The 23,236-nt window shown below is 39.1% G+C and overlaps 2 protein-coding genes across 7 annotated transcripts in view; one reads left to right on the top strand and one right to left on the bottom strand.

Annotated features, from left to right (window-relative positions):
• NAPEPLD (N-acyl phosphatidylethanolamine phospholipase D) overlaps positions 1-4,198 on the top strand; it is a 40,161-nt gene extending 35,963 nt beyond the window's left edge. For all 5 annotated transcript variants that reach the window (XM_087442382.1, XM_087442325.1, XM_087442175.1 and 2 more), the window contains exon 5: positions 509-4,198. In XM_087442382.1, coding sequence (XP_087298508.1) covers positions 509-628 — 120 coding nt within the window. In that variant the 3' untranslated portion in view covers positions 629-4,198. The remainder of the gene's footprint in view (positions 1-508) is intronic.
• Positions 4,199-4,213: 15 nt separating this feature from the next.
• ARMC10 (armadillo repeat containing 10) overlaps positions 4,214-23,236 on the bottom strand; it is a 31,876-nt gene continuing 12,853 nt past the window's right edge. Inside the window, exons 2-7 of one of the 2 annotated variants that reach the window (XM_087442458.1) lie at positions 22,717-22,865; positions 18,353-18,412; positions 16,273-16,407; positions 10,377-10,553; positions 6,278-6,349; positions 4,214-5,354 (exon numbers count right to left, since the gene is read on the bottom strand). In XM_087442458.1, coding sequence (XP_087298584.1) covers positions 5,103-5,354; positions 6,278-6,349; positions 10,377-10,553; positions 16,273-16,407; positions 18,353-18,412; positions 22,717-22,865 — 845 coding nt within the window. In that variant the 3' untranslated portion in view covers positions 4,214-5,102. The remainder of the gene's footprint in view (positions 5,355-6,277; positions 6,350-10,376; positions 10,554-16,272; positions 16,408-18,352; positions 18,413-22,716; positions 22,866-23,236) is intronic. The other variant, XM_014794453.2, reaches the window with a different exon arrangement.

Raw genomic sequence — 23,236 nt, forward strand, 5'->3', positions numbered from 1 at the left:
GTTCACAGGTTCAGATCCCGGGCGTGCACCGACGCACCGCTTGTCAAGCCGTGCTGTGGCGGCGCCCCATATAAAGTAGAGGAAGATGGGCATGGATGTTAGCCCAGGGCCAGTCTTCCTCACAAAAAATAAAAAAATAAGAGTCCCATGCTCTACCAACTGGGCCAGCTGGGCGAAGATTACTGATTCCATTTAGATTGGAATTTCATGTAGGGAAATAGTGATTAGATTTCATGCAATCTAATGATGTTTAATCTAAGTTGGCACCAAATTTGACATACATGGTGTTTGGGTAGATTGATAAGTATGACATTTCTATTGACTTAACAATTAATATATATTATAAAATGTGATTGACTCATTTGCTAATGCTTCAATGAAAAGAAAGGGCATTATTTTAAGTAGGCATATGTTCGTTATTTTAGTTTGAACTCCTATTTGAAATATCTCCCAAATATATGTATGGTTAATCTTTTTCCCTTTTTTTTCCCTCTCTGCCCTTTGCCAGCATTACTTAGAGCCTCCAGTGAAACTGAGTGAGGCTCTAGAAAGATATGGACTTAAGACCGAAGATTTTTTTGTCTTGAAGCATGGAGAATCAAGATACCTTAATACTGTTGAAAACTGAATAAATATGAGCACAGGATCTTTTAATGAAAAAGGCATCATCTGATATATCTTTGAAAGACTAAGAAATTCATGAATATGATTTTTCAAATTTGGAAACGACTTCTACAAGTTTGTGTTTTATGTTTTGTGTAATAACTTGCTTACTAATATGATTGCCAGTTCATACAAACAAGAGTTCAGGGGTGGGTCATTTAAGTAACCAATTGGCTGCTATGGATTTTAAATCATGTCTGTAGTACAAGCATTGCAGTGGGATTTTTTTTTTTTTTTTTTACTAAAGCATTATACTTTAGTGGTAGAATTTTGAGGTTATGAAAAACTGATTTTAAAGACTCATTTCTGTTCTTCTGTTCTTAAGGGCCTTCTACAAGGGGAGTCAAGGCTGTCTACCTACCTAGATTTTTGTCAGAGGCCTGCACATATCAACACTTCTTATATTCACATTAGAGTAAATGATGAAATTGATGCTCAAGTGCTTATAGCAGCTCTTGCTCTATCAAGGTTAGTTTGTGTGCCAAATGTTAAGTGATTTATTTTTTTTAAGCATAAAAATACAGGAGTTTGGGCTAAGTTATTTTTAAAGACTTAATTTTTTAAAAGAGGGGAACAGTTTATTCTATTGCATGTCTATAATCCCTAAATCAAAAGCACTCTGAGCTGGGCAGAGGAAGAGAAAGAGTATGCTATGAGAAAATAATTTATGCAATTTTCTATTTTTAATCTAAAAGTCAGATCTGCTAAGCACAAATATAGCTGCAAGGAAATATTTTACAAAGATAAATGCAGATCTTAAGTGTTAATAGACCATATACTTTGAATTAAACTTTATTGTCTCTATATACCATTTTCTCATCTGGTTTCTTAGCTCTAAATATATCAATGAGATCTACAAATATTTTATGTTTTACATGATTCAAATGTCTTATATTTTTATATTAAATGACCCCTAAGCATGATTCTTTTATTAAGCCAGTGTGGAACGCTAGTAGTAAAAAAAAAAGATGGTGATTCTGGGAAATCAGCTGACCTGAGTTTCTGTCCTACACGGGCTCTGCAGTCCCTTGATTACTCTGCACCCTCCTAAGTGAGAGAGCTGATTCGGTACGTTAGAGGCCTGTTCTATGTTCCTCATCCCCAGTCTCAGTGAAATAAACTTTATTTACGTAAAATAATCAAAATAGGTTTTTCCACACCAAACGCTACCCAGGCAGTCAGTGCTCTATGGCACATATATATATGCACAGCACATGTTAGCCACTTAATCTGAACTTTAATCCTGCTTCCATTATGGATTTTCTGTGTTCCCTGAAACAAGTCACCTATGTTCACTGTGCCTCAGTTTCCTCATGTGCAACGAGGATAATGTTGACCTACCTCCAAAAAATGTGACTAAATAGTGACTTTTTTTAAAAAACAAAAAAAGATGGGCCGGCTCCGTGGCTTAGCGGTTAAGTGCGCGCGCTCTGATGCTGGCGGCCCGGGTTCGGATCCCGGGAGTGCCCCGAGGCACCACTTCTCCGTCCAACGTGAGGCCGAGTCCCACGTACAGCAACTAGAAGGATGTGAACCTATGACATACAACTATCTACTGGGGCTTTGGGGGGAAAAAACTGAATAAATAAAATCTTTAAAAAAAAAAAACAAAAAAAGAACTTCAAAAATATGAGAAAATAATTTAAGATATCACTGCCTAATATACAGTTCGGTAGATTTGACAGCTGAAACTAGGCTAATGCTTTTGATAATGGAGTATTCCTGCTGTAGATTTAAGCATATATATTAGGACACCAAACAGTGAGAACTAACAGCTTTATCTCACTCATTTTGTAAATTTGGAGAGTAACAGCCAAAATAAATGTAAATGATCTCTATCAAAATTTAGCATTTTTATCTATAAAGATGCAAATCAGTCAAGGGGAAATGTGTATGTAGTGTGTGTATATACAATGTATGTGATTTTGGGGCACTAAAGCACAAAAAATTTCCCCATAAAATAAAATAAACCTTCAGGAAAAAAAACTGAACAAGCATAAACTTTTTCACTTCAAAGGAATATTGAGCAAGCAGACATGAATCAGGATGTTAGGTTTATGGTGAATTACCTTGGAGGTGTGTTGCCCTAGTACCAGCCAATGTTCTTGTGGTCACCTTCCTTGCTGTTGCACACCGAATTGAAAATTCATCTCTTCCTTCTGCTCACGAAGCAGGTCAAGTACGTCTTGCTTAATTATTTCTTCTCCATGAACGGCCTTAACGTTATTTTTGTATTCAAGTGTACTGTTAACTGAGGGTCTCGAAGCACTATGTTCTAGCTCCACTTAATTGGGCCTGCCTCATTTTTCTAGGCCTCCTCACAAGCTCTAATTTTTATTACCATTCATATTCTTTCCACTTTGATGTTTTATTCATTATGAAGTACACTGATCTTCCTGTCTCCTTATAGAATCTCACTCTATTGAGTGGTTCCCATTTTACTTTTCACTTATGTACATTTTGGAGGGTTTACGTGCAAAGCAAAAACAAATTTTGAAAAATAAGACAAATCTATTCTCTTCCCTCTACTCAGTTTAACATATGTCATAATACCTTTTAATCTGTTTTATCTTCTAAGTCAATTTCATTTTCCTTTTTGATTGGCTAGCATCCATACCAATATGTGAGATTTTATTGCAGTTTCCCTCTCTCCAATGAGGACTTTGTTATTGCTCATTGCCTAAGAGGGGAGAATCACTAATTAGGAGAAATCCCACCTAATAAAAGCAAAGATGTGCCATGACCTTCAAAGATAAAGACCTACTTTTGCATTTTCACCATGTAATTCTGAGTAGTTAAAAATGGCTCCCCTTTTTCTCTAGCATTTTGACATTTCAGACTCAATGCTCTGATTCCCAGCAAATGTGATTATTTATTCAAACTAATAATAGAGGAAAAGAGGCAGTTTTAGAATACAGCACATTGAAACCAAATCCTAGTTTTTAATGTGTGCACATCCTGAATATATATTTTCATTAAATAACAAGGCAGATTTAAAAAAAACTGTTATAAAGAAATATGCCTTCCAGGGAATTAATACTTATGTTTGCATCACTGATAAATAAAATATTATTCTTAGCCATCATATGTACATTACTCTTGTAGCCAATTGGGTATTTCCATGTTTTCACCCTAATACTGAATCCTTTTTCTGTCGTAAAAATATTTCTTCCAGGTTTGATTTCTGTATCAGGATAACCTTGAGAATACATGAATTTTTCTGTTTGAGGATTTGTGGCTTCCTATGGAAATCCATTTATTTACAAATGAAATTTAAAGTAGTCTTAAAGCTTTGCCTTAAATACACGAGTAGGAAAGCTTCTACTTGCACAGTGATTTACTTAATGCCAAGCATGGTGGCAGTTATGAACTTGAATATTATAAAACCTGGCTGAATTCAAATATATCAATAAGTTGTTATAGTAAACTTATAGAATAAAAATACTATTATGAAAGACAGTAGCTGAGAAATTTTCATATATTGTAATTTTAGACAAGTGAAATATGGATAAAAATTGATGAATAAAGTATCAAGGGGAGAAAATATGTATAATCTTGTAAGTTGTTTTTTTTTATTTTAAAAAATTATAAAATTTATGCTCACAGTAAAAAATTCAAACAGTAGAAGGTATACATAGAGAAGTCATTTCCCCACTCCCAGGAGTTTGAGTATCATTCCAGAAGTGTTGTGTCCAAATATAAGCATAAACATTTTTCATTTAAAAAGGACATCCATATTTCATGGATGTCTTTCCACATCAGCACATTCAGACCTGCTTCATTCTTCTAAGACTAGATAATTGATTTAGCCAGTTGCCTATGGATGGACACTTTGATTGATCCTGGTAGTTTATACATAACATCTTTACATCCTGGCACAGTGAAAGGGAGTGGGTGAGTACTAGGAAACATTTCCCTAAAAGTTTACAGTTTTCATTGACTAGAAAAGATTCTCATGATTAGAACAGACTTCTGAAAGCAGTGTGTCTGGGCTGGCAGGTGGACTCGAGAGCTCAGGATCTCGTCGCTACTGAAAGAACAAGGTCCTTCCTGTGGCGGTTCTGACATAACTCGTCAGTCACAGACTACTGCTGTCTCCACGGAGTGACTGCAGATCCCTTCAAACAGCAGAAGGGTGGCTTACACATAAAAAGGTCACAGTCACGTCATGTGGAGGAAATAACTGAAGTATTTCAGCAAATAGATAATAGAAAAAAAAAAGTTTCAGAACAAGCTCATATTCATTTAGTATCAATAAAATGGTCTAAAATAAACCAAAAGACCATGATGGCAAGTTAGAGCTGTGTTAATTATGAAACATGACATTTACTGTTTACACTTGGCAGCTGAAAGAATCCCTTTGTAAGGAAGTTGAAAAATAAGTTTTATGTGCATTACGTCTGGACTGTGTCACTCTTAGGAAAAATATGACCAACCACTTAGGATTTGGGGATTATTGTTACCTTTTCCTTCACGTCTGCATCATGGTGATACAGTAAAGCTCTCATTTTCTGGGCACATTCTTCTCCATATAACAGGAAAAACAGTGAACCTTTAGTGAAAGTAGGCTGAACAGCTAAGTGGCCTTCCTTTTCGAGGCAGTTATTTATATTCTGAAATAATGTAAGAACTCGAAGAAGAATCTCCTTTGCCACGTGGCTGTCATAAAGGGAAAGGAATGATGAATCCACCTGAAATAGGAAACAATGAGTATTATTTTAATAACGAAAACATTTTTCACATATATTTTCACATTTTAAAACTGCATTGAATCCATTTTTTTAAATCTTGTCATAGAAAGTTATCCCCAAGACGCATAACATAAATGTAAAATCCTATGCACCCTTACAGTATACTAATGAAAGAAAGGGTTTTTTTTGTGTTTTAACTGAAGAATACTATTTTCTTGGAATCCTAGAATGTAGTCATTTGGGAAAACATCCATTTCCTCTTTAAGATCCATCATCCCGTCTTCATGGGAACTCGTTAATTCCCCAGTCAAACATTTACTGCACACGCACGCTGCGGGGCACGAGGATGAGCAGATGAAGACTACGGGGCCCCTTTCTACAGGAGCCAAGGTCCATTCCACCTCAGCACCTCCTGTGCTTCCTTTGGGACCTGTCACAGCTTTTAGTTATCTTGTTCGCCTGTTACATGTTTTTGTGTCTTCTCCCCAGACTGTAAGCTCCACGAGCACAGCACCACGTCGCGCTGCACTTGCTGGGGGATCTTGGCACTCAGCCCAGCATCTGGCTCATACTGGTAACTCAATAAATGCTAGTGTTTCTGGGGATACTAAGATACCTGTGAATACAAACAGGTCATGTATAAAAGATGTACTGACACAAGTGTACCCCAAATTGGCTAGAGACAGAAACATTATAATTTGTTGTTACTAGGGAGAACTTTTCAAAAATGGTTTTTAAAAGTAAAATATGCTCATTACAGAAAATTCAGGAAATTCATATAAACAAAAAGAACCAAAAAAACCTCCTTTAATATTGCTCCCCAGAGATAATCCCTGTTAACATTTTGGGAAAAATCTTTCCAGATCTATCTGTCCAAATCTATATATCTGTATATTTACAAAACAAATATGTAAGCTATTTACTTGGGCACCAAGTAGTCCTTCTGCCATGGCGGGATTTTCAGACAAATTCAAAAGCAGTTTCAAAACTTGAACCTGAAATAAGAATAATATTGGTTTATTTGACACCAGCAAGCATGAATTTTCTCTCCCTGGCAACTGGCCTCTCACCACTCCCACATTTTAAAGTCCTGCCTATGCTTCAGGGTCTGGCTCGAACTCTCTGCCCCCAGAAGCTTCTCAATTCATCTTAGAAGGGCTGTTTCTGAACTCTTATCCAACTGGGCACCACTCTCAGAGCACTCACCACACAGCAGTGCTATTTAAATCTTATTTTTCCAATTATGCTGTTCCGGAGACAGGGAGAATACTGTAAATGTCTTCACTATCCACCCCCCACCACACACACCTAACACATGGTAAGCTTAACATGTGTTATATAAATGATCTTTTTGATGATCACTGCTCAGTGAACTAGGATCTCTGGAACAAAAAAAGGAATCTCTCAAAGCTCAGGTTATTTCTACTTAAAGTATGAAAATTTTGGAACAGTTTGGTTACCAAGACTAAATAAATAACAATATGGGCCTTTTCTTTTTAGTATGTTACTATCAATCTTTTAGTATGCTTTTTTAAGTGAAAAATGTTTTACAATCATTCAAATAGGCAGTGATAAATAATCAGCAAATGTTAACTTATTGCTGACTAGCTAAAATATTGGCATTCTTATCACTTATAACTGAAAATTCAGTAATAAAAACATTCAAGTAGAATTCCTCTTCTAAAACAAAGGTCATGTAAAACTATACTTTCTAGAAGATACAGAAAGTGGGGAGTAGAAAGGGGGTTCTGAAGTCAGGAAAAGGTGACAGATGTGCTCTCACCAGACCTGGGAAGGAACCCTGATCTCCATTTTATAAAGCTTTTTTTGATTACAAGGGCATTTTGTGTTTACCATAGAACATTTTTTTGTTGTTTTCTTGTGAGGAAGATCAGCCCTGAGCTAACATCCACGCTAATCATCCTCTTTTTTTTTGCTGAGGAAGACCGACTCTGAGCTAACATCCATTGCCAATCCTCCTCCTTTTTTTCCCTTTTTCTCCCCAAAGCCCCAGTAGATAGTTGTATGTCATAGCTGCACATCCTTCTAGTTGCTGTATGTGGGACGCGGCCTCAGCATGACCGGAGAAGCGGCGCGTCGGTGCTCGCCCGGGATCCGAACCTGGGCCGCCAGTAGTGGAGCATGCGCACCCAACTGCTAAGCCACGGGGCCGGCCCAGAACATTTTTTTTTTTTAAAACTATAGAAAAGCACAAAGGAAAAGGAAACTCACCCATATTTCCACGACCAGAAATGATCACTATTAAGTTTTGGTGTTTTCTTTCTGGTCTGTATACACATATTCTATATACTCACATATTCCTCTGATCATGTTGTATGTACATGATATAAAGAGGATATAAGGCTTTGCTTAATTTTATTGTTTTATCAACTATTTAAAAAATATTTATAAAATTAATACATGGGCATGATAAATTTCAAACAGTGCAGAAGGGAACAAGGTAAAAACAAAAGCCACCATCCTATCTGCCCATCCCACTCCCCAGCGGAAACCAGTGGCGACAAACATCCATTTTAAATCATTGCCTCTTAAAGTAAGAGGCAAGCCGACTTCTGACCTTGCTTTAGCACACTCTCTGGAGGTCACAGTCAGATCTAGTCTGGCCTGACTGGCTGTCAGCAACACCAAGAATAATTGTTAGGTATAAACACTGTCTCCAACGTCAATGAAGTTTTGATTAAGAAAACAGGGACAAGAGTTATGAAATAGGATGGTCCTGAACCTATGAAACAAGCCGGGATGAAGTCACTAAAATCTAAAAGGCCCGCTAGTAGTCAATGAGGGCGGGTTTACAACCAGGGAATAGTAACGGCAATAGCTAGTCTCCTGAACTAAAATTCCATGTTGGTATGCTCTATAGAAGGCAGTTAAATGTGAGGAAAAAATATATAAAGTTAAGAGTACAACTATAGATTAAACAGCCGTATGTATTTTGGTTTGAAACCATATTAAGTCCCGTTTTTCTCTTGTCACATGCGCCACCTTGTGGTGACTCCAGGACACTTAACTCAGTTTTCTTTGCTCTCACTGCAGACGTAGCAAACACAGATTTATTAACATTAATCTTCCACTACTTGTATTTAGTTGTGAATCCGTGTTGTACCCAAAAGATTATTACAGTACAGTGAGATCACTTATTAAAAATAAGATTTTTTAAAAAGTCATTTTGGTGGTTATTTACTAAGAAAATATCTAAAACGGATGCATTTTCCCACTAACAAATGGATTAGTATCCAAAAGTTCATCTGCAAGTTGGAACTTTCAACGCATTTTTCAACGCATTTTTTTATGTAGAAACAATGTTAAAACTGATGGGTAGGTTTCCCAGACAGACGAAAAAAGCAAATTCTCTATCCCAGAAATACCATACTAGGCAATATAAATGGAAAAACAAAACAAAAATAGAACATGCTATTGTGGTATGAGTCACCCTTTAAGAAGTCATAAAATGTATTAAAACATAGACCATGTCTGAGACAGATCTATACAGCCCCAAGGCCAGCCTCGCCGTGCTCTGAACTCAGCATTCCTCTGAGGCTCTGGGTAAGGTGGCTGCAGAGAAAGGCAGAGGAGAGATTTCTCCTATAGCTGCAACACCATGTGGTAGAGGGAAGGGAGTTTCCCGGCTTCACCGCAGACAGATGTAGATGGGCGCACGCATTTTTAAAATTGCCTATGGATGGAGCAATATTGCTAAAATATTGCCAATATGATTATTACATTTAATTTGGAACACCTTTAGGTACATCTTGGACCAGACCCAAATAAGTATGACTACTGGAAATGTGAAAAGCCCACATAAAAACATCTCACAACAAATTTTAAAAGAACTCTAGTGAGGCTCTCCTGTAATCACAATTTCATAACCTCAGAAATAACTTGGGGCCGGCCCCGTGACTTAGCGGTTAAGTGCGCGCACTCCGCTATTGGCGGTCCGGGTTCGGATCCCGGGCGCGCACCAACGCACTGCTTCTCCAGCCATGCTGAGGCCACGTCCCACATACAGCAACTAGAAGGATGTGCAACTATGACGTACAACTATCTACTGGGGCTTTGGGGAGAAAAAGGAAAAAAAAAAAGGAGGATTGGCAATAGATGTTAGCTCAGAGCCGGTCTTCCTCAGCAAAAAGAGGAGGATTAGCACGGATGTTAGCTCAGGGCTGATCTTCCTCACAAAAAGAAAAAAAAAAAAAAAAAAAAAAGAAATAACTTGAGTGATGTCGAACATTGGGAGTATGACTTCACATTTGGTCCTTCTAAAATGCTTATGCATTTTTCTCTCATCTGTGCCAGAGAACAGAGACCAACACAGTAAAACTTTGGTGAACAATCAACCCAACTAATCAGAACCTATGGTTAGTCTACATTCTGTTTTTATGCTATTTTTTTTGAAAAATGGCACTTGGTAAGAATGCACAGTAATATGAGGGCTTTACTCAAGTATCTTTCACAGGGCATCTCCTGAGGTCCTACTTAATTCAGCTTGGTCTCTGCTGCCTCCCACATCTACATAACTGATCCAAGTGAAGCACAGAGACATCCATTACTAAAACTTAAAAGTGATTTTAGAAAGATTTTTCAACAAATAATGGCTGAACCAAGAAATGTTTTGTTAACCCTGAGGTAAGCAAAAAATTCCTTTAACCAGTACTATCACTCAGAGATTCCGTTTAGTCACACTGTTCCTATTATCTAGTGGGGGGAAGCTAGCTACTTCACTACGGTAAAAGGTAAACTGATTTTCAGAAAACCAAATGAATATCAATCTATGGTTAAGTGAAATAACAGATGATTTTCACAAGTTAGTTTTCTAATTCAATATTAGAGGATAAAAATAATTTACTTTCTTGGGCCTATGTAAGGGTTTTTAATAAACTTGACTCAACTTTCTCTCTTTTTTGAGGGACATCAACTTAAGACAGGTGACTTGTAAACTCAGTTCCAGTCTTAATAAGCTTAACGCAACAGCTCTTCGTACTTCAAGTCATAACCACTTTGTACCTTTGTGCTTCCGTTTCCTGTGAGCAACACGTGGAACAGGTCTGTGATGTAATTGTTAAGCATGTGCTGGTGGTCATTGGTGACTGTCATGTTTGTTAACAACCTCAGTCCGGCCAGCTGCATAGCAGAGTTCAGGGGACCAGCAAAGACATCCTCACAGACTTGATTGATGTATATCTGAAGGCAGGGGGAAAAAGTAAGCATCTTAGAATCTCCAAAATCCTCTATTAGATGGTTACTTTTCTGCACCACGGAGTAGAACAATCATTCAAGATGAGACTAGCTCCTCAGAAAAGATGACATTGCTATCCAGCCCTCAAACTTTGGTGACTTTTTTTTAAAGCTGGCTTTGTTAATGCCAGGCACTGTGCTGAGCATTTATAAATATATCTCACTTGATCCTTGAGACAACTCTAATGAGGCGGATCTTATTATGGCCATTTTATAGACAAGGACCTGAAATTCTTCAAGGAGTTTGAATTCCCTGGCCCAACATATGCCAGCCAGTGGGGGAGCAATGTCCAACTCTAGAGACCATGCTCTCAACACCAGTGGCCTCTCACTTGTTGGGGGCCTCCCAGCTCAGCCTACCCTTCTGTGTCAACTGGTCTGGGCACACCAGGATTAAGGAGGAACATGTGTGAGGCCATCTTGTATCACGGTAAGTATCTTAACAGTAGGGTCTAGAAGCTACATCATGTTAGAAATAAACAGGGGGACAAAATGAAACAATTTTTCTTTAGAGTTAGTGCTATCAAAAGTAAGCAGAGGTGAGAAAGCATTTGACAAGATAAAGCATCAATTTATGATAAAAACTCTCAATAAAATGGGTATAGAAGGAAAGTACCTCAACATGATAAAGGCCATACATGACAAACCCACAGCCAACATCATACTCAACGGGGAAAAACTGAAAGCCATCCCTCCGAGAACAGGAACAAGACATGGGTGCCCACTCTCGCCACTCTTATTCAACACAGTACTGGAGGTTTTGGCCAGAACAATTAGGCAAGAAAAAGAAATAAAAGGAGTCCAAATAGGCAACAAAGAAGTAAAACTCTCGCTCTTTGCAGATGACATGATTTTATATATAGAGAACCCTAAAGAATCCCTCGGAAATCTATTAGAAATCATCAACAACTACAGCAAAGTTGCAGGGTACAAAATCAACTTACAAAAATCAGTTGCATTTCTATACTCTAATAATGAACTAACAGAAAGAGAATTCAAGAATACAATCGCATTTACAATCACAACAAAAAGAATAACATATCTAGGAATAAATTTAACCAGGGAGGTGAAAGACCTATACATTGAAAACTCTAAGACATTATTGAAAGAAATCGATGATGACAAAAACAAATGGAAAGATTTTCCATGCACATGGATTGGAAGAATAAATATAGCTAAAATGTGCATGCTACCTAAAGCAATCTACAGATTCAATGCAATTGCAATCAGAATATCCCAATGACATTCTTCATGGAAATAGAACAAAGAATCCTAAAATTTATATGGGGCAACAAAAGACCCCAAATAGCTAAAGCAACCCTGAGAAAAAAGAACAAAGCTGGAGGTACCACAATCCCTGGCTTCAAAATATACTACAAAGCTATAATAATCAAAACAGCATGGTACTGGCACAAAAACAGACACACAGATCAGTGGAACAGAATTGAAAGCCCAGAAATAAAACCACACATCTATGGACAGCTAATCTTCCACAAAGGAGCTGAGAACGTACAATGGAGAAAGGAAAGTCTCTTCAATAAATGGTGTGGGAAAACTGGACAGCCACATGCAAAAGAATGAAAGTAGACCATTATCTTTTGCCATACACGAAAATTAACTCAAAATGGATCAAAGACTTGAAGGTAAGACCTGAAACCATAAAACTCCTAGAAGAAAATATAGGCAGTACACTCTTTGACATTGGTCTTAGAAGGATCTTTTTGAATACCGTGTCTACTCGGGTAAGGGAAACAAAAGAAAAAATAAACAAATGGGACTTCACCAGACTAAAGAGCTTCTGCAAGGCAAAGGAAACCAGGAACAAAACAAAAAGAAAAGCCACCAACTGGGAGAAAATATTTGCAAATCATATATCTGACAAGGGGTTAATCTCCAAAATATATAAAGAACTCGCACAACTCAACAACAAAAAAACAAACAATCTGCTCAAAAAATGGGCAGAGGATATGAACAGACATTTTTCCAAAGAAGACATACAGATGGCCAATAGGCACATGAAAAGATGCTCAACATCATTAATCATCAGGGAAATGCAAATCAAAACTACAATGAGATATCACTTTATACCTGTTGGAATGGCTATAATCACCAAGACAAAAAAATAACAAATGTTGGAGAGGATGTGGAGAAACGGGAATGCTCATAGACTGCTGGTGGGAGTGCAAACTGGTGCAGCTACTATGGAAAACAGTACTAAGATTTCTCAAAAAATTAAAAATAGAAATACCCTATGAGCCAGCTATCCTACTTCTAGGTATTTATCCAAAGAACTTGAAATCAACAATTCAAAGAGACTTATGCACCATTATGTTCATTGCAGGATTATTCACAAGAGCCAAGAAGTGGAAGCAACCCAAGTGCCCACTGACTGAGGATTGGATAAAGAAGATGTGGTATATATATACAATGGAATACTACTCAGCCATAAAAAAAGACAAAATCATCCCATTTGCAACAACATGGATGGACCTTGAGGGTGTTACGTTAAGCAAAATAAGCCAGACAGAGAAAGACAAACACCGTATGATTTCACTCATATGTGGAAGATAAAGTAACACATGGACAAAGAGAACAGATTAGTGGTTACCAGAGGGGAAGGGTGTTGGGGGGTGGGCGCGTGGGGTAAAGGGGCACATATATATCGTGCCTGACAAATAATAATGTACAACTGAAATTTCACAATGTTATAAACTATTATCACCGCAATAAAATTAAAAAAAAAAAGTAAGCAGAGGCAAAACTATATTTGGCCCAAGGTTCTTTTTATTTACCTAGGTATATGGGTATGAACTACTACTCCATAATATTGTTCACCACCCCTGGCAAAAAGTAACGTAATGCAGCAGTACTCCTATTTCACACGTGATAAACTAAACCTAGAATGATGGAAAGTTTTCTGAAACTCTATTTTCTATGTCTGGCCATGGTCTTTTCACCTTGGAAAAACTATATCTTGCAGATAATTGGTAGTCATCTAACTAAACCTGATCTCCACCAAAAGTTCTAACTGGTAAGAAAATCTTCCTAATATAAAATACTTAGACATTACCAACTGTCCCGTAAGTCAGTATTAACTTTTAAAAAATATCCAATGTATTCATGTCACCATAGAAACTAAAATAATGGCAGTAAAGCAAAAAGAGATTAAATTTTTAATCTGGTTTCAAGATCTAAATGATATTTACAATTCAACTGGCTCTCTTTGGTCATAATTTCATTACATATCCATACTTTAAAAAAAGGGCATTTCCTTAGCTCTTTATAAATCATATTTTTTTCATAAGATGCTGATGTCTTTCAAAGAATTTCCTAAAATGTGTTGAGCATTTATATCCTCATTATCTCTGAAACTTTTCACCATCTCAATTCTAGTAACAAGACTACCAAATGGGCCAGCTCAGCTAATCCTGAAGCTGTGCCCACATCGCCTTGTTCCCTTCTCTTGGAATTCCCTCCTTGCCCAACTCTACCTGTAGAGAGACAGGTTGGACTCTACTTTTTACAGGAACTTTTTTGATGAGATCTCCTCTATGTACTCAACAATGTTTTACTTATATTTTTCCTTAAAGTAATTCTGTAACACGTTCTGCCTTGAATTACAACTATTTATGGACTTGCCTTATCCTCCCTCCTTCTTTTGTTGTTAATGCCATGGAGTTGATTCTGACCCCTAGTGACCCTCTGTACAGCAGAGCAGAACTCTGCCTGGTCTTTTTGCCTCATACTCTCATCTTCTGGTGCTCTATCAGACAACACTGCTGCTATTCATAGGGTTTTCATGGATAATTTTTTCAGAAGTGGATGGCCAGGTCCTTCTTCCTAGTCTGTCTTAGTCATGGAAGCTCCACTGAAACCTGTCCACCATACGTGACCCTGCTGGTATCTGACATACTGGTGGCATAGCTTTCAGCATCACAGCTACATGCAGCTGCCACAGTATGACAACCAACAGACGGGTGGTGTGGTTCCCTGACTGGGAAATGAACCTGGGCCATGGTAGTGAGAGCACCGAATCTTACCATTAAACCAGCAGAGCTTGCTATCCCTGCTAGCTTTCTTAAACCAAGAATTAATCATGTTCATTTCTAAACTCTGTACCACAAAGCAGGAGCTCAGTAAGTGTTGAATTAACGTAATTTCCTAATTTATTGTATCTTTCTACTGATGTTATCTGATTCCAGCTTGGTTCCTTTTCCACACTTGAATTAAACTGAACCCCAGATTCAAAAGTTCATGCACCTCTTATTGGCTGGTTCAAGTCCCTCCCTCCTCTGCTTTATTCTCTACTAAAAAACGGTCAGAGGACGTGATCAGATATTTTTCCAAAGACATACAAATGGTCAACAAGCACACGAAAAGATGCTCAACATCACTAATCATCAGGGGAATGCAAATCAAAACCACAATGAGGGGCCTGGCCCGGTGGCACAAGCAGTTAAGTGCGTGTGCTCTGCTGCGGCGGCCCGGGGTTCGCTGGTTCGGATCCCGGGTGCGCACCGATGCACCGCTTGTTAAGCCATGCTGCAGCAGCATCCCATATAAAGTGGAGGAAGATGGGCACAGATGTTAGCCCAGGGCCAGTCTTCCTCAGCAAAAAAGAGGAGGATTGGCATTGGATGTTAGCTCAGGGCTGGTCCTCCTCAAAAAACAAAAAAAAAAAACCACAATAAGGTATCATCTCACACCTGTTAGAATGGCTATTATAAAAAAGACAAGAGATAACAAGAGATAAGTGTTTCCGAGGATGTGGAGAAAAGGGAACCCTTGTGCACTGTTGGTGAGAATGTAAATCGTTACAGCCACTATGGAAAACACTATGGAAGTTCCTCAAAAAATTAAAAATAGAACTACCCTACCCAAGCAACCTCACTTCTGGGTACTTATCTGATGGAAATGAAATCACCATCTCGGAGAGAGATCTGCACCCCCATGTTCATTGCAGCATTATTCACAATAGCCAAGACACGGAAACAACCTAAGTGTCTGTTGACGGCTGAATGGATAAAGAAGATGTGGTATATACACAACAGAGTATTATTCAGCCATGAGAAGGAAGGAAATCCTGCCATTTGCAACGAGATGGATGGAACTTGGGGGCATTATGCTAAGTGAAATAAGTCAGACAGAGAAAGACAAATACTGAATGATCTCACTTATATACAGAATCTAAAAAAGCTGAACTCATAGAAAGAGAGACTTCAATGGTGGTTGCCAGGGGCTGGTGTGTGGGGGAAATGGGGAGATGTTGGTCAAAGGGTACAAACTTCCAGTTAAAAGATCAATAAATTCTGGGGATTAATGTACAGGAGGGTGACTATAGTTAATAATACTGTATTGTATACTTGAAAGCTGCTAAGAGAGTAGACCTTAAATGTTCTCACCACAGGAAAAAAACAGGAATCATGTGAGGTGATGGAGGTGTTAGCTAATGCTATGGTGGTAATCATTTCACAATACATACATATATCCAATCATCATGTTGTATACCTTAAATTCACACAATGTTATATGTCAATTACATCTCAAGCTGGGAAAAAAACCAAGGTAATTCTTGGCCATAAAGTTAATTTCATTACTTACCTTTTTGTTATTTTCTCTTTCATTTATAGATAACCTTACACATTTGTGATTTCAGATAATTTACCTTTATCTTGATTTGATTTTCAACATTCACACTCAGGTTATTCAGAGCATTTAAAGCTTTCTCTTTAATACTGTGGTTGGGATTGTTGATTTTGCTTCCAACAATTGGAATACCACCCAATTCACGAATAATGACCTAAGAGAAAAAAACAGGACATGACTTCAGTATATATCCCCTTCCACTGAATTCCTTGCACCCACAAATAAAAATAAATGATTCTTCGGAAGTATCTTTCCCACATACAATCTATAATTCTTTTTTTTTTTTTTTTTTGTGAGGAAGATTAGCCCTGAGCTAACATGCGATGCCAATCCTCCTCTGTTTGCTGAGCAAGATTGGCCCTGGGCTAACATCCGTGCCCATCTTCCTCTACTTTATATGGGATGCCACCACAGCATGGCTTCACAAGTGGTGCGTCAGTCAGAGCCTGGGATCTGAACCTGCGAACCCCAGGCGGCCAAAGCAGAGTGTGCAAACTTAACTGCTACGCCACCGGGCCGGCCCATATAATTCCTATTTTTAACAAAATTTTACCACTCATAATATTTTAGGTAAAGAAAATCAATTGAAAATAAAATTATTAAAATATGCAATTATATAAACTATAGCATGGAGATACACAATAAAGATTTGCAGAGCTACTGTAATGATCTCAATGCAATTGACAAAATTATTTTACTTTGAAATAAGTTATATGACTTCTCTATTACAGGCAAATTTGGAAAAGTATTATGATGCAGAATAGTAGTGTTTTGCTAAAATGTATTCTTTAGAACACGAATCCTGCAAGATGTCAACAGATGTTCCATTAAAAAAAGGGAGGTTTCACGGTCAAGTAAGTGTGAGAGACTCCAGGTATGACAAGAGTGAACATGTTTCTCTATCGTGACGCATCGATGTTCATGTGCATGGGGCATCCCCGAGAGGGGAGGCCTGAACATGGCATTTCTATGAACTGTACACAAAAAGAGGGTCACTTTTCAGTAGAGGGGGGTGAGAAGAACACCTAGTAACATCTTGCAGAATTGGAGTTCCACACAATTTGAAAAATGGTGCCCAAATTTCCAAAGGAAAAATAACCAGGGGATTTCTCAATCGATTGCAACAATATGTTACTATGAGCCTTTGGCCCCAACATTGAAAGATACATCAATTGCTTCAGTTTCTTTTTTTCTTTCTTTCTTTTTTTTTTTTGTGAGGAGGACTAGCCCTGAGCTAACATCCGATGCCAATCCTCCTCATTTTTGCTGAGGAAGATTGGCCCTGGGCTAACATCCGTGCCCATCTTCCTCTACTTTATACGGGATGCTGCCACAGCATGGCTTAACAAGTGGTGCATCAATGTGCACCTGGGATCTGAACCTGCATGCGAACCCTGGGCCGCTGAAGCGGAGCACATGCACTTAACCGCTGTGCCACAGGGCTGGCCCCCAACTGCTTCAATTCTTAGAAGAAAAATAAGCTGAAAATGACTACTGTCAGGCCAAGACATGACATTCTATCAGAGGAAGAGAAAAACAGTATCTTGCCATCATCCACTTTTTACCAACGGCCCAACTCTACTCTGCTGTTAAGGGTGGGCATAGCATTAGGAAAAAAAGAAACTTTCCCCCTGCAATTTCAGGTTCTTCCCAAGGACTTGTGGTTACTAGAAAATGGCTTTTTTTTTCACTGTACTGTTAAAGCAGATCAAGGCACTATAACCGATGATGAGGAGCACTACATCCCATTACCCAAGAAAGTACTTGTTCACCAGTGACTAGTGACCTGCTCTGACTACAGTTTTTCAGAGGGATATAAAACTATGGCATCAGAAATACCCCAACAGAGGCATGCTAATAAATCAGTCATCATCTGTTGTTTTTCTTTGCCTGGCACCCCTCTTTCCACGGGGGCAGACATGGCACCTCCTCTATCCCATAAAGTCCCTAGTGGGCCTGCTGGTCAACTGTGTTCACTATCCTTGCTGTTGGGCTGTAGGATGCTAATGTGAACCAGGCATTGCAATCATAGTCCACGGTGCCTTGACCCAGCAATTGATCCAAAGGGTTGGCACTTGATCCTAGCAGAACAACTCTACCTTTTGGATCCTGAGCTGCCAGGATGGAGGCTTGAGAGGCCAGTGGCTTTCTTTCCATCCCTGTGAAGAAAATCTCTTTGTAACCTGACAGACAAAGACCAATACACAAAAAGCAGTAGGGATAAGCAAAGCCAAAAGACAGAGAGCTCTGATAACACTGTTGGTAACCTTGAACTGTATTCACTTGTATCTGAAACCCATGCTGTTCTTAGATGTCCAAGTTAACTGAGCTCAATATTTTCCCTTTTTGGTTTAAAAGAATTTAAGTTGGGTTCTGTCACTTGCAACTGAAAGAATGTGAACAATATATAAACATTCTTTATTTCTCCCTAAAAATCTCTAGAGCTTTAGAGTAAAGCTTGCCACGCTAGAGAAAAGTGGACTGAAATAAAGTACAAATTCAAAATAATTTTACATTCATGACAAAGTTAACAAAGGGCATTAGCTGAAAAAAATAAATTTTTTACTCTTTCTCCATGTCAGGAGAGGGGAGAAGGAAGCATTCAAACAAAGCTCTTTAGTCTTGGTGCTGTCTCTACTTGTAGAAGCCATTTACATTGGTTAGTGGTTGTCAGAGTGTGGTCCAGGGACCACCTACAACAGAACCAACCTCGTAAAACCTATATACAATGTAAAGCATATACTTAAATATTAGATGCTTTCATTGTTACTGCAGCACTGCTGAATTTTAAATAATTAAAAAGGCCACCTAGCCTGGCGGTGTAGTGGTTAAGCTCGCATGCTTCGGCGGCCTGGGTTCGCAGATTTGGATCCCAGGCGCAGATCTACGCACTGCTTACCAGCCATGCTGTGGCAGGCGTCCCACATATAAAGTAGAGGAAGATGGGCAGGAATGTTAGCCCAGGGCCAATCTTCCTCAGCAAAAAAGAGGATTGGCAACAGATGTTAGCTCAGGGCTGACCTTCCTCACCAAAAAAAAAAAAAAAAAAAAAAAAGCCATGTAATGTAAGTGTTGATTAGATACTCTTACTACAAATGTGATGCCTGTGACCAACTTCATAGGGATTTAGAATCTTATTAATAATCACATTACTATTAGGCTGTGCTTTTCAGAAGTAAACAAACATTATGCTCTAAGTATAAGTAGTCACATTGTAAAGAGGAGGACATTGAGGCTCTGGGAGGTTAAGTAACCTATCAGGGTCACAATTACTGCTAGTGTGTAAGAATGGGAAGAGCCAGGGGCTGGCCCTGTGGCATAGCGGTTAAGTTCGTGCATTCTGCTTTGGCGGCCTGGGGTTCGCAGGTTCAGATCCCAGGTGTGGACTGACGCACCGCTTACCAGCCATGCTGTGGCAGGTGTCCCACATATAAAGTAGAGGAAGATCGGCATGGATGTTAGCCCAGGCACAATCTTCCTCAGCAAAAAGAGGAGGATTGGCAACAGATGTTAGCTCAGGGCTAATCTTCCTCACAAAGAAAAAAAAAAAAAGAATGGGAGGAGCCTGTTTGCTGAGACTAGGGTATAGGCCTACCTCGGAGATATTGTGGGTTCAGTTCCAGACCACCACAGTAAAGCGAATATTGCAATAAAGCGAGTCACACAAATTTTCTGTTTTGCAGTGCACATAAAAGTTATGTTTGCACTGCAATGTAGTTTATTAAGTGTTCAATGGCATTATGTCTAAAAAAACAATGTACATCCCTTAATTTAAAAATGCTAACCATCATCTGAGCCTTCAGCAAGTCATAATCTTTTTGCTGACGGAAGAGTCCTGCTTCAATGCTGATGGCTGTTGACCGATCAGGGTGGTGGTTGCTGAAGGCTGGGGTGGCTGTGGCAATTTCTTAAAATAAGACAACAATGAAGTTTGCTGCATGGATTGACTCTTCGTTTCATGAATGATTTCTCTGTAGCATGTGATGCTATTTGACAGTATTTTACCCACAGCAGAACTTCTTTCAAAACTGGAGTCAATCCTCTCAAACCCTGCTGCTGCTTTATCAACAAAGTTTATGTCACATTCTAAATCCCCTGTTGTCATTTCCACAATCTTCACAGCATTTTCACCAGGAGGAGACTGCATCTCAAGAAACCACTTTCTTTGCTCATCCATAAGAAGCAACTCCTCATTCGTTAAAGTTTTATCATGAGATTGTAGCAATTCAGTCATATCTTCAGGCTCCACTTCTAATTCTAGTTCTCTTGCTATTTCCACATTCACAGTGACTTCCTCCACTGAAGTCTTGAACCCCTCAAAATCATCCATGAGGGTTAGAATCAATTTCTTCCAAACTCCTGTTAATGTTGATATTTTGACCTCTTCCCATGAATCACGAATGTTCTTAACGGCATCTAGAATGATGAATCCTTTCCAGAGGTTTTTTCTTTTTCCATTTTATTTATTTATTTATTTTTTGTTTTTGTGAGGAAGATCAGCGCTGAGCTAACATCCGTGCCCATCTTCCTCTATCCTATATGCGACGCTGCCACAGTATGGCTTGACAAGCAATGCGTCGGTGCGCACCCGGGATCTGAACTGGCGAACCCTAGGCCACCGCAGCAGAGCGCGCGCACCCAACCACTTGCGCCACCGGGCCGGCCCCCCCTTTCCAGAGGTTTTTAATTTACTTTGCCCAGATCCATCAGAGGAATCACTATCTATGGCAGCTATAGCCTTATGAAATGTATTTTTTTTTTTTTTTTTGTGAGGAAGATCAGCCCTGTGCTAACATCTGCCAATCCTCCTCTTTTTTTGCTGAGGAAGACGGCCCTGGGCTAACATCTGTGCCCATCTTCCTCCACTTTATATGGGACGCTGCCACAGCATGGCTTGCCAAAGCAGTGCGTCGGTGCGCGCCCGGGATCCGAACCAGCAAACCCCGGGCCGCCGCAGCGGAGCGCGCGCAATCAACCGCTTGTGCCACCGGGCCGGCCCCTGAAATGTATTTTTTAAATAATAAGACTCGAAAGTTGAAATTACTCTTTCATCCATGGGCTGCAGAATGGATGTTGTGTTAGCAGGCATAAAAATGTTAATCTCATTATACATCTCCATCAGAGCTCTTGGGTGACCAGGTGCATTGTCAGTAAGCAGTAACATTTTGAAAGGAATCTTTTTTTCTGAGCAGTAGGTCTCAACTTAAAATATTCAGTAAACCATGTTGTAAACAGAGGTGCTGTCACTCAGGCTTTGTTGCTCCATTTATAGAGCACAGGCAGAGTAGATTTAGTATAATTCTTAAGGGCCCTAGGATTTTCAGAGTCATAAATGAGCATTGGCTTCCACTTAAAGTCACCAACTGTATTAGCCCCAACAAGAGAGTCAGCCTGTTCTTTGAAGCTTTCCAGCCAGACGTTGACTTCTCTTCTTTAGCTATGCAAGTCCTAAATGGCACCTTCTTCCATCATAAGGCTGTTTCATCTACATTGAAAATCTGTTGTTTAGCGTAGCCACCTGCATGAATTATTTTAGCTTGATCTTCTGGGTAACTTGCTGCAGCTTCTACATCAGCGCTTGCTCCTTCCCCTCGCACTTTTATGTTATAGAGATGGTTTCTTTCCTTAAACCTCATGAACCAACAACCTCTGCTGGCTTCAAACTTTTCCTCTGCAGCTTCCTCACCCCTCTCAGCCTTCAGAGAATTGAAGAGAGTTAGGGCCTTGCTCTGCATTAGGCTTTGGCTTCAGGGAATGTTGTGGCTGATTGGATCTTCTGTCCAGATCGCTAAAACTTTCTCCCTATCAGCAATAAGGCTGTTTTGCTTTATGTTCATTTGTGCGTTCACAGGAGTAGCACTTTTAACATCCTTCAATAACTTTTCCTTTGCATTCACAACTTGGCTAACTGGTATAAGATAGGCTTTCGGCCTATCTTGGCTTTTGACATGCCTTCCTCACTAAGCTTAATCATTTCTAGCTTTTGATTTAAAGTTAGAGATGTGCGACTCTTCCTTTCACTTGAACACTTAGAAGCCACTGTAGGGTTATTTACTGGCCTAATTTCAATATTGTTGTGTCTCAAGGAATAGGGAGGCCTGAGGAGAGGGAGAGAGATGGGGGAATGGCCTGTCAGTGGAGCAGTCAGAACACACACAACATTTATTAAGTTTGTCATCTTATATGGGTGCAGTTCATGGAACCCCAAAACAATTACAATCAAAATATCTAAGATCACTGATCACAGATCACCATAACACATATAATAATAATGAAAAAATTCGGAATACTGCGAGAATTACCAAAATGTGACATAGAGACACAAAGTGAGCAAATGCTGTTGGAAAAATGGCACCGATAGACTTGCTCGACGCCAGGTTACCACAAACCTTCAATTTGTAAAAAACACAATGTGAAGAACAATAAATCAAAGCACAATACAATGAGGTAAGCCTGTCCTCACCTGGTTAGCTGAAAAGGCTGCACTGTTACCCAGAGTGACCAAAGCTCTTTCAATAATTACAGGATCCTCAGTTGACTCAAGCAGGTAGAGGAGCTTCCGAAGTTGCTCAGCATTTAGGACATCATCATGTGAGCCATTGGTTAAGTCTTCTGCATAAGAAGAAAATTATTTAAAGTTCACCTAAAATCAACATGAGATTTAAAAAAATGTAAACATAATATCGGACGCATACTCTGATGCCAGGCATTGTGTTGAGCACTTTAGGTGCTGTATCTCATTTAATCCTCAAGTACCCCTAGGAAGAAGATACTATTGTAACTCTCAATTTACAGATGGGAAACAGAGGCTTATCGACATTAAGAAATTAGCCAGCGATCACTTGGCATTTCTCTTTTATAAGGTACTGCAAGCAAATAATATAAACCCCTAATGCTGATTGCATTTTCTGTTTCTTTTAAAAATCTGGGCACATTCATCCAAGAGAACACTTGCCTACAGGCATATATTAATTAAGGAATAG

The sequence above is a fragment of the Ceratotherium simum genome, chromosome 1 (assembly GCF_057802395.1).
Source record: "Ceratotherium simum simum isolate JZ-2026a chromosome 1, ASM5780239v1, whole genome shotgun sequence".
Lineage (NCBI taxonomy): Eukaryota > Metazoa > Chordata > Mammalia > Perissodactyla > Rhinocerotidae > Ceratotherium > Ceratotherium simum.